Source organism: Micromesistius poutassou (genome assembly GCF_964030765.1).
Source record: "Micromesistius poutassou genome assembly, chromosome: 8".
Lineage (NCBI taxonomy): Eukaryota > Metazoa > Chordata > Actinopteri > Gadiformes > Gadidae > Micromesistius > Micromesistius poutassou.
This window is the reverse complement of record NC_140278.1, coordinates 15,152,451-15,168,618: the sequence shown is the minus strand read 5'-3', so window position 1 is coordinate 15,168,618 and position 16,168 is coordinate 15,152,451. Positions and strand designations below refer to the sequence as shown.

At 44.2% G+C, this 16,168-nt stretch overlaps 1 protein-coding gene across 1 annotated transcript; it reads right to left on the bottom strand.

Annotated features, from left to right (window-relative positions):
* Positions 1-682: 682 nt before the first annotated feature.
* On the bottom strand, positions 683-13,122 carry rhbg (Rh family B glycoprotein; the record flags this gene model as incomplete). Its single annotated transcript, XM_084471549.1, has 10 exons — positions 683-760; positions 5,043-5,116; positions 5,465-5,586; positions 5,865-5,998; positions 6,359-6,496; positions 8,007-8,173; positions 8,516-8,663; positions 8,975-9,125; positions 9,531-9,717; positions 12,945-13,122. The coding sequence occupies 10 exons, from the start codon at positions 13,120-13,122 to the stop codon at positions 683-685; spliced, it is 1,377 nt and encodes a 458-aa protein (XP_084327675.1).
* Positions 13,123-16,168: the final 3,046 nt, after the last annotated feature.

The window sequence follows — 16,168 nt, the reverse complement described above, 5'->3', positions numbered from 1 at the left end:
AATGATGAACAGGTTCGTACTTAATGAAGGGAAGTGGCTGGCCACTGTTCATTCTCTTTTTCGTCTTTGGTAATGGTTATTCTCTATCCAATTTGACTTGGCTTGAGTCTTGTCAGTAATACGCCAAGATCCGTTTCATGGAATGTAGTTAAAATAAGAGTGATGCTGAGGGAATACGGCCAACTAGAGAAATCGTCAGCAAGTTAATCATCACATTTCCAAATGGGACTCTGCAAATCATCCCCTTCACCACATATTAACAGATGCACCATGTAAAATAGCTGCAGGGCGACCTCTAGTGGTAGATAGAAGGCACTTGAACGTCACTGCACAAATGGGTTCGCAAAAACCATGCGACACTTTACAACGTAGAGTTTCGTTATTGTTCGATATTGAAACACACCAACACGTCATTAACTGTATCTAAAAGTAGGCACACATGTATAGCTAAACATGGTTGCATCTAGATACGCCATCTGCATAGTGATTTGAAAATTGTCAACATATGGACAAATGCCTACGTATTGTGCGTTCAAAGATAACCTGACCAATATCCCATTATACAATCTACAAAGGAATGTTGCTGAAGTGCTGGGATATATTACGATCTCTTACAGTGTGTGTGTGTGTGTGTGTGTGTGTGTGTGTGTGTGTGTGTGTGTGTGTGTGTGTGTGTGTGTGTTTAACTATTGAGCTTCTCAACCTCCTCGGCCCTCACGGTGGTCAGCTGGTCATCATGCGTCTCTTCCTCCCCAGGAACCTTTGAGCAAGAACGGACAAAGAAAAAACGTCCCATATAATTCAGACAATTAATTTTGTATTTTTGTAAGTAATTTACATTAAATCCTAATATTGGATTTTTAAAACTCAGTATTCTGCCCTGTGCCCAAATGTATCTGAATCATTGTGATCATGTGAACTTTGGGCAAATTGTGGCGCAGGACAGAATACAAATTAAAAAACAAGAAAATCGATAAAATCATGAAATTATACAATTATTTGGCCCTTGGGGGAAATGCTAGATAGTTGTGAATGGGGGAAATGGTTTGGTAAGGCCTTGATAGGCTTCGGATAAACAAGGTGGAACAGAAAATGGGGAACTTGTTCCACCTTTTGGTCGACTCTAGTAAGACAACTGCTGAGAGTCCATAAGCGATTATTGTCGCAAGAGCCCCCTCTTCTGGTTGTATGACAAACTGCTCCCATTTCTCTTCAAACGTTACTACCTTTACCTTTACATGTAGCCTAGTTGTAGTTGCATGTTAATATTGTTAAGAAGTGTACTTACTTAGCGTAATGTTAATATCGTAATGTTATTTAGCCAACATTAGGCTTCTATAATCAACAAATTATAGAAGCCTGCACATTATAGCATTATTGGGGAATAATTGTCATCAGTGAACACACAATTATAGTGTGAACCCTGAGACTTAAGTACCCAAAAGTAATCTACCCATTTTGATAGGCTGGTTAGGATTCTGTTGTTACAAAGCATTCTGAACCACTGGCGGCTGGTGGTTTTTAAAGTGAGGGAGGAAGGACTGCGCGCTTGGTTGTCATTGGCCTGCTTGCACTGTTAGTGGTGTATGGTGGCATAAGTATGTGAGAATTAAGTTGTTTCAGGGTATTTTGGTGAACTCCAAAATAGCAGGGAGGGATAATTATGTGAATAAAATTGATACAAATCCACAAGTGGCAGCATTGTACATTGAAAGCTGGTGGGCAGCATGTCTTGGACTAGGGCAGAAGGGACGCAAAGCCAATTAGTCAAATCGGGCCTACACTTGATTTGTAAAACTAAATAGAAAAATCTGGGCCTATCATTGGGCCTATTTTTGCCCTCAATGACTGAAGCTATTGGTTGTAATTTGGTTATGTTTATTTTCAGCTACAATTGTTTTTGAGGGACTTCATTTATAGATCAAGTCAATCCTCCTCGCTGTTTATGTTGCAAAGATATCAGTCAGTACGTTTACATGCACAGCTTAATCCGATTAAAGCCATAGTTCGACTATGCTCCGCAATTGGACAACTGCAATTGTCCGGTGGGTATACATGGCGGCCAATCGATTCATTGGTCGAAGCGTGTCATGCCCCGGTACGATAGGTGGCGCTGTACCCATTTCAACTAGTGGTAATAGAGCCACCGGTTGACCTCTTCACGTCACCAGCAACAACAAACTCAGGCAGCATTCGAGAAAGATGTTTTCAGTAGACAGCTGTCAGTTCACTTCGGGTCCGTATCATTTCTCTGACGCTCCATTGTTCCGACCTCTCGGTGGTATGCCGACTCCTCCGGCTGCTCTGCCGGTGGAGGAGTCCGAGAGGTCGACCGAGAGGTCGGAACAATGGAGCGTCGGAGAAATGATATGGACCCAAAGTGAACTGACAGCTGTCTGCTGAAACATCGCTTTCTCCTCCATGTTCGTTTCAATCTGGACTTCAGAGAGTCAAAGCCAAAGTTAATTTCCCCCAATTCCTTTTTCCCCATGGGTGAGATAAACCCCACTAGGAGTCTTTACTTAAGTACCAGAGAGTCGGAGAACCCGACGCAGTCTGTAAGATTCATAATATCAGAGAATACCCCCGTCAGTTCGGCCGCAACACAATTAATGAATAAAGATTGTAGTTATTTTACAACCTCGTTGATGAGAAACATTTAGAAAAACATGTAGGCCTATGCCTACTTTTAATTCAGCCTTGGGTGAAATCGAAGCATAGTGTATAGGCCTACTGAATGCATGTTGATGATGATACACTCCTTTTTATAGGGGGTAACTACATTGGCACGACAAAGGCTTCCTACATCTTCTGCACCAGCTTTTTAAATAAATCGCCTATCCGAAGTGAGTTGACAGCTGTCTACTGAAAACATCTTTCTCCCGCCGGAGCAGCCCCTCCACCGCCTGTCCGTATAAGGCATTCCCCGCCGCGGCGCAATGAATGAATAAAGATCGTAAACACGTCGGGAGAAAAAAACATTTATTTTGACAGATGTGCCCGGAGTTACTACTTTACAACCTCGTTGATGACCCACATTTAGAAAAACATGTACTTTTAATTCAGCCTTGGGTGAAATCGAAGCGTAGTGTCTGTGCTTCCTCCTTTAATGAATGCATGCCATGCGCGCTCCCGCGGCCGGGACACAATTCTTATGGGGGTATTCTTTAGGGGGTAACTACATTCACCGGCTTCCTCCATCTTCTGCGCCACCTTTTTAAATAAATCGCCGTTTCTCGTTTTCCGATGACGACAACAACAACAACAACACGACTATCGTCTCCTTCTACTTCCGACTCACAGCCCCGGGAAAAGATCTTCAGCATGTGCAGAGAACGCAATTCAACACATAATCCAATTCGACTCCGTACATGCACTTAGCCTGGTTCTGCCCGCCTCCGTACTTCCGCTCAATTTTCATTTCACTTCAGTACTAGGTCTGGGAGTGCTGTATGTTCAAACGATTTATTTTCCCTCAAGTTTGTCCCTCCAATCAGCGAACAGGAGGCGTGGCCTGAGAACAGTGACGTACAGATTGTGCTCGAGTTTCAGTTGTAGTCAAACGAATACCAGGAAGCAGCAGGAAGACCATGGAGAAATCTATTCGGTCTGTTGTGGAAACTATGCAGAATATAGATAAATTAAAGCCAGATTTTTTTTTTGTTGGTGGTCAAGATGTTGTGGCGCTTCTTCCCATGGGATTCGGGAAAAGTTAAATTTTCCAGCTGGCTCCGTTAGTGGTAAAGGAGTTTGCTAAGCATGAAATATGTCACGACCAAACGTTAGCGATTGGTTAAGGCAGATCCGGAGTGGCACTGGGCAGAGCCAATAGGTTTTAAACTTCTACAGCACCCGCCTTCAAGTGAGAAATTGTTTGTCTTTATAGCAGTTCTAGACCATCGGTATGAATGAAATGAGTACGAAGGTCTAGTTATGACTAGGCTAACATGCACTCTTAACTCGACTATGAATCACATTATCTAGGGGTCTTAATTCGACTATGAGTAACCCAATTCAATTTGAGTTTAGCTCGACTAAGGTGTATACATGCATCTTAATAATCCAATCATAGTTGGACTAAGCCAATAATAATTTCAATACACTTTCATCATGTCATGTAAACGCACTGAGTGACCTGGTCATACCAAACGGGATAGTAACGGGAAGTGATTTCAGAATAAAGGACTTCCCTCCTCTTGCCCATTGACTCCCATGTAACTCACCGGCCGCCAGTAGTTCCCGAGAAATTAATGGGAGTCAATGGCATAGATACTGTATATATAGAACACTAGATGTCTCGGCCGCGCTGCTGGCCAATGGAGTCGAACGTCCGCACTGGCGGCCATCTTTCCCCAGTAAGCTCGCTCACCCATAACATTGTGTTGGTAGTGGTACATGTACTTTTTAAATAACCATAACTTGCTCAATTTTCAACCGATTTTCAAATGGTTTGGTTCGTTATAAACGTCAGAGATGTAGTTATGACACTGCATACGTATGAATAATTATGTTATGTTCTAAAAAAAACTGAAAAATCTAAAATAGGTACAAGATTTCCCTTTACAAATAGTAGTTTGTAAGAAACCAAACCGTTTGAAAATCGGTTGAAAATTGATTAAGTTATGGTTATTTAAAAAGTACATGTACCACTACCAACACAATGTTATGGGTGAGCGAGCTTACTGGGGCAAGATGGCCGCCAGTGCGGACGTTCTAGACTCCGCCGTAAGACATCTAGTGTTCTGTATATATCTATGGTCAATGGAGGCTGAGGGAGGAACGTCCTCCTGGAAGTAATATCCAATAGGCGATAGGGGGTGCTAATGTCCCTTTACCCAGGGAAACGAACATTACACGTACAAAGGCATTAAATTAGTCATATTTAAGGGCATTAATTCGTTACAGTAGTCTGGGCAATCTACAATTTTTATTCTCAACAATGTTAAGGAGGATCTTCCTCCCTCTCCTCACTGGAGAAGCCGCCGCTGTTCTGAACACATTATCGGCATGTTTTCTACATCTCTCTGATAAGGTGAACCCACCTCCCAGTAGATGCTGTCTTCGTAGCAGATGGTGTCTGGAGGAGAGCCGTAGATGGGCAGCTTCAGAATGAACCCTGCATAGATAGACCACAACCCGTTTCAACTGCTGATACAAAATAACTGTGCTAAAATTCACTGGACAGAAAAACAATGTACAAAGGATCTCATGATAAAGACCCTGTAAAGGCATTTACATTCCAAACAGTACTCCGGTCTATTAATACTGATGCAACGATACCACGTTTTGAAATAGAAGAGCAACACACTGTGAAATGTCCTTTGACATACAGTTTGACATGCATTTTATCTGACATACAGTACATTTCATGGATCCATACAGTGTATGGAAACCGTTCTCTGCACTTCAAACCGATATAGTGAGTTAGCCAATGGAATGAGAAGCATATGGGGGCCGGACTCACCGACAATGAGGCCCCCGAAGAGGGCCATGCCCAGGGTGACCAGCAGGGAGATGGCCTGGTGGCCCGCCTGTTTGGAGCTATCGATCGACCCATCGGCCACCGCTGGGAACACGTCATTCATGCTGGAACACACATTCACAATTGCTTATTTCTTTCTCCTTTTGGATGACATTTGACCAGAAAGATCTCAAAGTGGAGACTCATAACCAAGTGGAGAAGATCTCCTTCAAATTAACCTATCCCTATAGCATCCCCTGAATAGGCCTTCCCACAAACTGTACCAGACCTATATTGACAGGAGACTCGTTTTTCGTGTACACAGAATGGGTATGATTTCATTGGATGAGTATTTCCTCCTCCTCCTCCTCCAAGATCAGCCGTAGGGGCGTGGTCAACTCACCCGCCGCCATAGATCTCGGTGGTCGCGAAGGCAGCGGTGACGGCGCCGACGACGGCACCCAGGACACCGGGCATGCCGTGGAGGTTATGAACGCCACACGTGTCCTGAATATTCAGCTTCTTCTCCAGGATGGGCTGCGATGGGGACAGTAGGCAGGGAGTGAGGTGGCGTTTAGATGGTCTCGCCGAATAAGGGGTGAACAGGGTGCCAACGTACGAATACTGTTGGTTTGAAAAGCCTCACAAAGTGAATATTGACAGAAAGTGAACACCGACAGCTCCACAAAAGCAAATCACAGTGACTAATGTCACCGTGCTTTTATTGAGCGGTCTGAAGGAATTTTCCTTATAGAAGAACAGCAGTCCCTATTGTCAACACTCATTTGTAAAATATGCAACCATTAACGTTTCAAAGCCAAGTCCCACGTGATTTATCAGGTCACCCCATCTCTGTGAGCTTATAAAGAAGCGCCAACCCAAACAGTAGCTGCTTACCGACAGGTACTTGAACCCAAGCACGGAAATAACTCCCGCCAGGAAACCCACAATCATGGAGCCGAACGGCGTCAGCATCATCTCGCCCGCGGTTCCTATGGCAACGCCACCAGCCAAGGCAGCGTTTTGGATGTGGACCTGAAGGAAAAAGGAAAATATTGGAGCGGAGACCGAAAGTCAATTGTTGAATATCTTATTGCCAGAATATAATCATAGTCAAATATATATGTTAATATTAGAAATAGAGCAAGCAAGTAAGAGACTTGAGAGACAGACACAGACTGACACAGAGACAAAGAGAGCGCAACAATAATAAGAGATATCAACCTCCAATACTCATTCTTTAGCGTTTAAAAAATATGGGCTATGGGCTTTATTCACCTAGCGACCATTTTGGTTCTAGGGTGGAACTGAATACTTTAAGAACAAAGATGGCCACCAGGTGAATAAGGCCCATTGAGATATCGGTGTAGCACACAGCTAGCGTTTTTAACTAAGATGGCCGTGATTAAGTAAGCAGATATAGTAGATATAGATCCGCCCAGGGCAGCAGGTTAAACGCGTCGTGGACGCCACCTGCACCCTCTGAACAATAGCTGGGGTTGATGTGTGATAAGACTGAGTGGGGCTGGGGAGACGGAATGCACCACGTGACGTAAGGAGTCATTGACAAACCCCCTTTACAGGTTAGTTTATGTGATCAATTGATTTAGGCACTAATGGCAGGTTGGTGATAGGCGCTAGAAGCAATCACTGTCCTTATTGTGTCACCCGCTCACACGCCACCCCACCCTCCCTCCCTCCCTCCCGTCTCTGTCTCTGTCTCTCTCTCTCTCTCTCTCTCTCTCTCTCTCTCTCTCTCTCTCTCTCTTTCTCTCTCTCTCGCTCTAACTCGTTCCCTTCGCCTCAGGCTTGATCACTCACTCTTGTCCCCTGTGGCTCAATCACTATCATTGCAGGGAAATTCCATTTCAAACTGAAAATGATTGACAGTTCTAGTTGCCGGGGCTACGGCAGTTTCGACATTCTAACTGATACCATGCGAGTAATGATTCATAGCAACAGGCGAGTATCCAGTGTAGGATATCCTGACAGCAGCGGCTCTTTGACCAGACTCAGAATGGTTCATAGACTGATCTCTACTGACTGGTATAGCTGTCTGTTGCTGTTTATGTTACGTTACAACAGGTCTCGCTTTGTGGAGATTATGAACTTCATACTAAGCCTTTGACTACCACTTATAATTACAAAGTAATTACAGGAGTACAAATTACTCCTTTCAAGTGCTTCACTACCACTTATTTTAATGTTTTATTTAAACTCCCAAAGCTACTCTGCCCTCTGTCAAGCTGTATATAAACTCTATAATGTGTTGGGTAGAAGAGTCTAAAAACCACCAAAATAGTTAAATATTTACAATTTGTCACTCTCAATAAATGTTGCCTTTCTACTTAATTACAAAACGCTGAAATAGGAGGGTTTCACATGATGTCACGCATATTCCAAGCTGCCATTTTAGTGCTCTTCTAACATTATAGTGAGAATATTTGGTCAAGAGCAACAAAGAGGAAAGCTTGAAACTCAAGCTCCCATGGTTGAACCTCTCCCGTGATAAACCACCACGGCGCCCGGGTCTCCGCGTGCTCACCATGTCCAGCTTGCCGTCGTGCGCGGTGAGGGCCGACATGCCGTAGGTGGCCAGCGTGCACGAGGCCAGGGAGTAGTAGGTGTTCATGGCGGTGCGGTGCTGGTCGTCCCCGTGGGCCGTCACAGCAGAGTTGAAGCTGGGCCAGAACATCCACAGGTAGAGGGTGCCTGGGGGGGGGGGGGGGATTTATTATGTAAGGTCGATGTTTGAAAAGCATAAAGTCTCCTCATATTAAGGTCTGCATATCTCAGATATTCTCGACTCCTTGAATCACTACTTGAACGAAAACAATCAGATAATAGAAGTTTAACTTCATCACTTTCCTCCACAACTGCAGAGAAAGAGTCCCCTTTCTCTTTTTCTAAAAAAAAAAAACATCTGCACAATTCACGTGAAGACGTCTGCCCAGTGGGTTTTGGTTGCAGTCCTACAAGCCTACCCTCGGAGACCAACCCAACCCAGCTGAACATAAGACCTGTGGAGCCCTTGCACCGCGATGAGGGACTTACCGATCATGGCGAACAGGTCAGAGTGGTAGACGGAGGAGTTCCTGTGCTTGCTCTTGTCGAGGTTGGGCCGGTACAGGACCCGGGTCACCACCAGACCGAAGTACGCTCCGAACGTGTGGATGGTCATGGAGCCACCGGCGTCTCTGGCCTGGAGGGGAGCGACGGAGGTTTTTACACTTTTGGGAAAAACTTGAGGGATATGCTACGCTTAACACCAAATTTATCGACGACTGGATTTTGTTTGGGAAAATGTGCATGGAAAACAATTAAGACTTAAAAGCTAGTTCTTTCTCATTATACCTGACAGAAGCATAGTACTTTTAGAACAGACAAAGCTTACATTGAAGTTCTCAAAACTAATTCTTAATTTAGCTATATTGAGCTAATGAGCTATATGCTACATTTTTTGTAGATATGGGGAATTTTCTTATACTGAATAATAACCAAAACGTTACGTACCCCCAGGAGACTGAGTAGGATATACTCGTTGACGGCAAACAGGGTGACCTCAAACATGGCCATGACAAGCAGCTGGACCGGGCTGGTCTTCCCCAGGACCGCCCCGAACGAGATCAGCACCGCGCCCGTGCAGAAGTCTGCATTGATCATACTGGACCAGACAGAACCGAGACAGAACCAGGTGAGCCATACGGCTTTTAACACAGGTTAAAGTGTGCAGTACAGTAATACTGTAGTACTGCATGGCCTAGACTAGGCACGAGAATATGGAGAGAATAAAATGAAAGTGTGCTCGTGAGAGTGATGAGAAAGTTTGCGCATGAGAATTTGTGTTTGCATGGATTACAGAATCCCTTTGCCAGCTGAATATCAGACAAGGAATGTTGTGTCACATAAAACGGTAACCTTCTGCACCCTGTTAGTGCCAAACGCCCCCTAGTGGGCGTAAAACAAGTTTAAAGAAATGTTGAAAGCTTCTACTTTGACACACACACACACACACACACACACACACACACACACACACACACATACACACACACACGCACACACACACCTCTCCACTCCGATGTGGATCTTGCCGCCGTGCATGCCATGGAAGAAGCCCTGCATGAGCGTGGCCCACTGCAGGGAGAAGGCGGCGATGAGGAAGTTGAAGCCCACACTGCTGAAGCCGTAGCGCTGCAGGAAAGTCATCAGGAAGCCGAAGCCGATGAAGATCATCACGTGCACATCCTGGAAACCTGGCGAACAAACACACAACAAAACGGTTTGCAACACAAACGTTCCGGTCTCTTTATTACACAGATTCTGATCCAAGGCAGCATGGAGGGATTTCTGATCCATGTTTTTATGAACAGGTAAGTGTTATGGGGTCTTGCTCAAGGAAGCCTACAGGTAGACTTTGGACATTGGGAGATCGAACCTTCTACTCTTTAGCTGGTGGTGGAACACCTTACACTATCCTGCCCTCAATTTTAACTGAAAATATTTTTCTCAGTTATTGTTGCTTGTTGTCTGTATAAATTCCTTATTCTTCTCTATTATACTAAATCAAAAGGCCAAAGCCTGTTAGGAGTTTGGTCCTTATCAAATCACAAACCACCCTCAGAGGGTTAATGGGTCTGTGACTAAACAGGTCCATGAAGAGGCACTCAAAGTGCCTGGACCCGAGCCATACAGCTCCTTAGGGGGGTGTTTATCTAGCAAGGAGCAGGCACCCAGGACAGGTATGGTTGATACAGACCCACAGAGAATTAAAGGCTAAAAGGATAAAGATCAAGTCTGCTCAGGAAAAAAGAAGCTATCGCTACTGTAGATACCGCTCCAAAATAGTGTATGTATGTATTCGATTGTAAGTTGGGTGCTGTCAATTTCTTCCAAATGTAAGAAATGGTTAAAACCAGGGGTTTTGCTTGAGTACTAGACATTCAGGATTATGCAAAGTTTTTACCCATCCACAGTTTTGCAAAAGGAGACTTTCTTAACCTGGAGTTATTAACATTTTTTGATGCTGTCCTCTCCTGTCGACATATCACAAACAGATTGGTCTTCCTACTGTCCTGCCAAACCTGCTGCACAATATATCATTGTGCGGAGACTAGTGTTGTCATGGTGATGACCACTGGCATGGGGAGGGGGGGGGTCCCTGTTGGGCAGTGTGACCTAGATGCACATCTTGCCATCCTCTCCAGGAAACCGGCTCACCGCGATGGGAACGAGTGATAAGAGTTCCTCGTAAAAATGTGTGTGCGACCGTGTCGACTTCAACAATTACATGCACCCTACCCAGCATGCATTCAAGTACAAACAAATACGCTTTTTATTTTCTCCTTTACAATTGACTTTAACCATTGTCCAAAGCTGAACTTCCAGTCCTGCACCACAGACATCTGTTGGCTCAGTGCACGAGACAAACAAAACCATGAAGTGATCTGTATTTTCTTAGGCTTTATTTTCTCAGGTTGTGGCTGCTCTGCATGCTACTCTCTATGTTTGCATCAATTGCACAGTGTGGGAACCATCCTCATCTCCCCAAGTTGTTATAAAAATCTTATCTCATACAGGAACGTCGCCTGCCACCTATAGACGGAGCGGTTCCGCTGATGATCACCTAAAGAAGACCCAGCAATGACTCACTGCTTGAAACACAGGACAGGGGTGAGCCGGAGGTGAGAACAGGCATTCAGGGGACGAGGGGGAACTCTTATGGGCTGAGTTGGGTGAAAAGATGCTCTGAATTATGAAAGGGATTTCCGTCCAGCTCATCATGGGACAACACAGCAGAAGATGTGTGTGGTTAATCATTGTCTCTGATAAACCTCGACTCTGCTTCCTGCTGTTTACCTGACCTCGGAGTGCTACGGGGTGTCAATCACTCACTACCTTGCAGGGAGAAGAGGAGCTATGAGCAAAACGCCCGCCGGCACCCTACCGGCCGCGGCGTCTGAGGAGCCAGTGGCATAATTAGATAATTAAAAAGGAGACAAAGATTTTAGCCCGAAGCGGATACCTCCACGGCTCAAATGACTATGTTCTTTGTTTTGAGTGGTGATGAAGAAACTGGCCATTAGTTCATTGCCATCATTTTAAACAAGCTTGCGTTTGAAGCGTTAACAGCCACATAAATATTGCAGGGGGGTGCGGCTCTCCCTTAGTCAGCAGACTGAAGTCAACGTTTTATTGTTGATTCAATGTTTGATGGATGTAATTAGGTCAAATGAGTGTGTGCCAATATGTAGCATACAATGTCAAATTGAGTCAGTGATTCTTCAGTACATCTCTGTCCTCCATGGCCCCACCCATCTCCTAATGAACCTCTTTCACCAGTTCTCAGATGCTGCTGAAGAACCCCCCAGCACGGCCCCCCCAGGCCCTAAATACCTGAGAGACCAGAAGAGACGAAGACAGACCTCCAGAAGGATCTGTCTTCGTAAGAGAGGGAAAAAAGGATGTGTTCCAACAGGTTGGACAAACACCAAGGAGGTTGGGATCAGGTTAATTACCTGTCAAGAACACACACACACACACACACACACACACACACACACACACACACACACCGCACTTAATTGCTCCAAACAGCATCTATTGCCAAGATGGGAACCAGATTACCCAGTTTTCTCTCAGATCAAGATCACTAGAAGATCAACACAGAATTATAATAATTCAAGTTAAAAAACATGTTTCCAATTAGCATAACAGACACATTTTTGTTATGGAGGTGATGAAGGGCTTCACATCTTTCTAGTGGTGAGGGCTAATCATCTGTCCTGTGTTTCACTGTGCCAACAAAACTGAAAACCTGTTTAGGCGTAACCTGCAGCATCTTTATGTAAACTGTAGAAGTAAATAATGATGGGGAAAACATTTCCCCAAAGCGTTGGGAACATCGGTGGACCAGAAGAACGCTTTGTGATCCAATCACAAGGAACAATGGCTTCTCAGTAAGCAAGCCCTGTCCCATTAGGAGCCTATTTGGAGACTTTAAATGTGCTCCACCGTGTTACCAACCTCCACTGTTAGACACTGATTGAGGAGCGGGAATTGAATATAACAACTGAACTGAACTTTTGTATCTGGCAACATTAAAGCATGTAAGAAATGTGTGAATGACCTTGGATTGCTTTGAGTTTCTGTGCACTTTCCTCAAATATAGAACAAGGTCTGAGAACTTGAGTTTGGCCTCTAGGTTATAGAATTTCAAATAAGAGCTCAAAACTCTTCTGCGATAGCATATATTATAAATAATTGTACCTTCTTCAACTTTTAAAATCATTGTTTATTGATTGTCCTGTAAATGTCTGTGAAACATCCTTAAAAATATTGCCTTTGTGACCAAAAAAGTCCACCTCAACTCAAACCCATATTCAAGTACAACAAACACGTAAAAAATAACACATTTCCAGAACGTGGCCTCTGGAGCTGCCACTCCCTCCCAGGTAACCTTTGACCTTTCCTCTGCACTCACTTGGGTAGCGATAGTAGAAGTCGTTCTCGTAGTCGGACTGGTTGCCCTTGTGCCACTGCTTAGCGTCCGTGTCGTGGTCGTACTGCACCAGCACGCCGAAGAGGATGATGAGGATGATCTGCAGGACCAGGCAGATCACCGGCAGCTTGACCCGCATGTTGGTGGCCGCACCGGACATGTCGGCTAGGGCTATGGGGGCTGTAGCCGTGGGAAACTTCTTCTTTTAAAGCCTGGCTGAAAGAGAGAGAGAGAGAGAGAGAGAGAGAGAAAAAGAGAGAGAGAAAGAAAACCAAAAGATCTAATCCTACTGAACACTCCTCCACACGCACACACACACACAACGGAACTATCTCTTCAAGCTGTCCCTTTGCTCTCTCTCTCCCCCTCGCTCTCTCTCGCAGTGCAGAGGAACGGGACCAAGTGCTGTGAGGGTTGCAGAGAGAAACCTGCAGACAGACCCAACAGTTCATTCAACTTGTTTTGTTTTTGTGACTAGCCGGACCACACCCACCAACCGGGGCCTCTGCCACCAATTAGATTTGAGTCAGTCGTAGCTCCTCCTCGATATTTACAACCCTGACCACGCCCCATAGTGTTAAGGGGTGTGTGGCCACACCCGAACTTAAATAACTAATCTCACCTGGACATTTGTCTTTTTCGGCGGACACACAACAACATTTTTTCAACACGAATTGCTGCACATTTGTCTGCTTCTTTTCACGTAGTTGCACAAACATGCAGCAATCCGTGTAAAAAAAAAAAAAGGGTACTGCATGAGGAGATTCATTGCTAATTTGTCATTTGTTTTGTAAAATGGGTCTGACTAATGTTTGTGAACCACTGGATTACATCCATTCCACTCATATCCATATAAATTTCCTCTGCAGTAGTAATAATAAGCTAAGTTAACTGGGGGCAATTCTGCTTTAATTGTAACATTATCTTGTGTACTCACCACATGATTGCACAGTACAGCCAAAAGACAAGGGTCCCTTTGCAGGCTGCAGTCCAAAATGTTTGAAAAATGTTTGCAAAATGTTGCTCCTTGCACGTCTCTATTTATAGTTTATGGAACTGATGAGGATACCCACCTGTATCGAATAGTAAAAACAATTACGTCCTCTTCCTTTCCTAAACCATTTTACTTGACCTTGATGGAAGACGTAATCAGGTCAAGGAAAGATGTGAATGAGAATTCATAAATAGACAACCACTGTGCTAAGGGAATCCAAATGCACACTAGCAAAAAAACATAATTATCCGATGGTAGGTGTTATGGGCGTGGGTCTGAAGAAGTGAAACCATTCCTGTTTTAGTATTTAGTATTTATAGTTTATGTAGCCACTTTTATATAATCAGTTAATAATAATAATAATAATAATAATAATAATAATAATAAAGTCAAAAAAAATTATATATATAAAAATATAGCCTATCTCCGGAACATTGTAGCTTCACCATGGCACGGCAGACACACCACACACCACCCCCACTAGGGTCTTATGCGGCCTTCACGTCTTTCCTTGACCTCGTGACGTTTTTCCATCGAGCCCCATCTAGTGTTTGGAAGCAAAATGGCCCCTAGGTTAAAAAAACCCATTGGTTTGGTTTAAATTGCATAATCTATAAACCACATACAGTAGTTAAACAAAGACACAATGCCATTGTATTGGCGTTGTGTCTTTGTTTAACTACTGTATGTGGTTTAAATTGCATAATCTATAAACCACATACAGTAGTTAAACAAAGACACAATGCCATTGTATTGGCGTTGTGTCTTTGTTTAATTACTGTATGTGGTTTAAATTGCATAATCTATAAACCACATACAGTAGTTAAACAAAGACACAATGCCATTGTATTGGCGTTGTGTCTCTGCTTCACTATAACAGATAACGATAGTCGATAGCGTCACTCAGTTCTGCTATCACCAGTGTCATCAGTAGGCCGACTGTGCCCACATTAACAGGACGACACACATGACAGGAATGCTGTTATGGTTTTGGGGAATCTTAAACATGACCACCTGAGACCACAGGCGTCAACGCTGCCCAAAACATTCAAATCGTACAAACAAAGGACTCGGAGCAGAGGTTTGGAAATAGGCGTTGGTGTATAGGCCTATATGTTTTTCAATATTTTGAAGCCCAATGTAACATGAGGCAACCCATATTGTTGCGTGTTATGAATTTTCCCATTGGATTGCTGCATCAAAATGATACAAAAAAACAAAAATCTAAAAATCTAAAATCAATAAACCAACACCTGGTATGCGTTCTTCATCGAAGCCAAAACATAACAGTACAAAGTACACAGGTTTCATTTTAAAGACTTTTTATAGAAATATGTAAAGCTGTATATTTCCATCAGTGCACCTGAAAAATGCACCGGAAAGCATGTCTGCTCTAATTATGAGGCCAATTTGTTTGCATTTGCAGAATACCTTCGCCGCGCCAATAGTCCATGTGACAGTGGGCACGTGGTCACCCATCAACAGGTCTAGTCGGTTGTAAAATCTAGCCTACATTCTTTGCAAGTCAACAGGTCAACCTGCAGGAACAAAAACTCTGCATTTCATCTGTCAGAGATAGCACTCTTGGGCAGGTGTGCAAATACCTGCCTGAAGTTGCAATTAGTGAGTATGGTGTCACAGGCAGTCACGCGTGGTTGGGAAGACTCGCGTACACAAGCATTTTTGATTCGTAGAATAAATGGCTTCAACCATCTCTAACCTTCTCTTCTCTAGAGTTCTCCATCGTTAACCTCCTCAACCTCTTAAATTCTGCATCTTCTAGCCCAACCGCCGCCCCCACAACCAACCATGGCATCCCAGTCACCCAGGTGTGTGTGTGTGTGTGTGTGTGTGTGTGTGTGTGTGTGTGTGTGTGTGTGTGTGTGCACCTTTCCAGTTCTTGTCACACCATCAGATTGGCTCCGGGGGCCCATAGCTAACACAATCTCCTCCATCAGTAAGGTGGAGGAGATAGAGCCACATGAAGAGCCTGTTGTGGGCGTGCAGTGGATGTGTGTGTGTGTGTGTATGTGAGTAGTAGTGGATGTGTGTATATGTGTATGTGTATGTGTGTTAAGGTATGGCTCCGCAGAGGCCCACACATCAGAGGTTCCTGATGAGATGCAGATAAACGCAAGACGCGACACGTCGGTTACACAACGCTGGGGTGCTGTTGCAGGTGTAGTCTGGCCATACACGTTTACTGCACGTC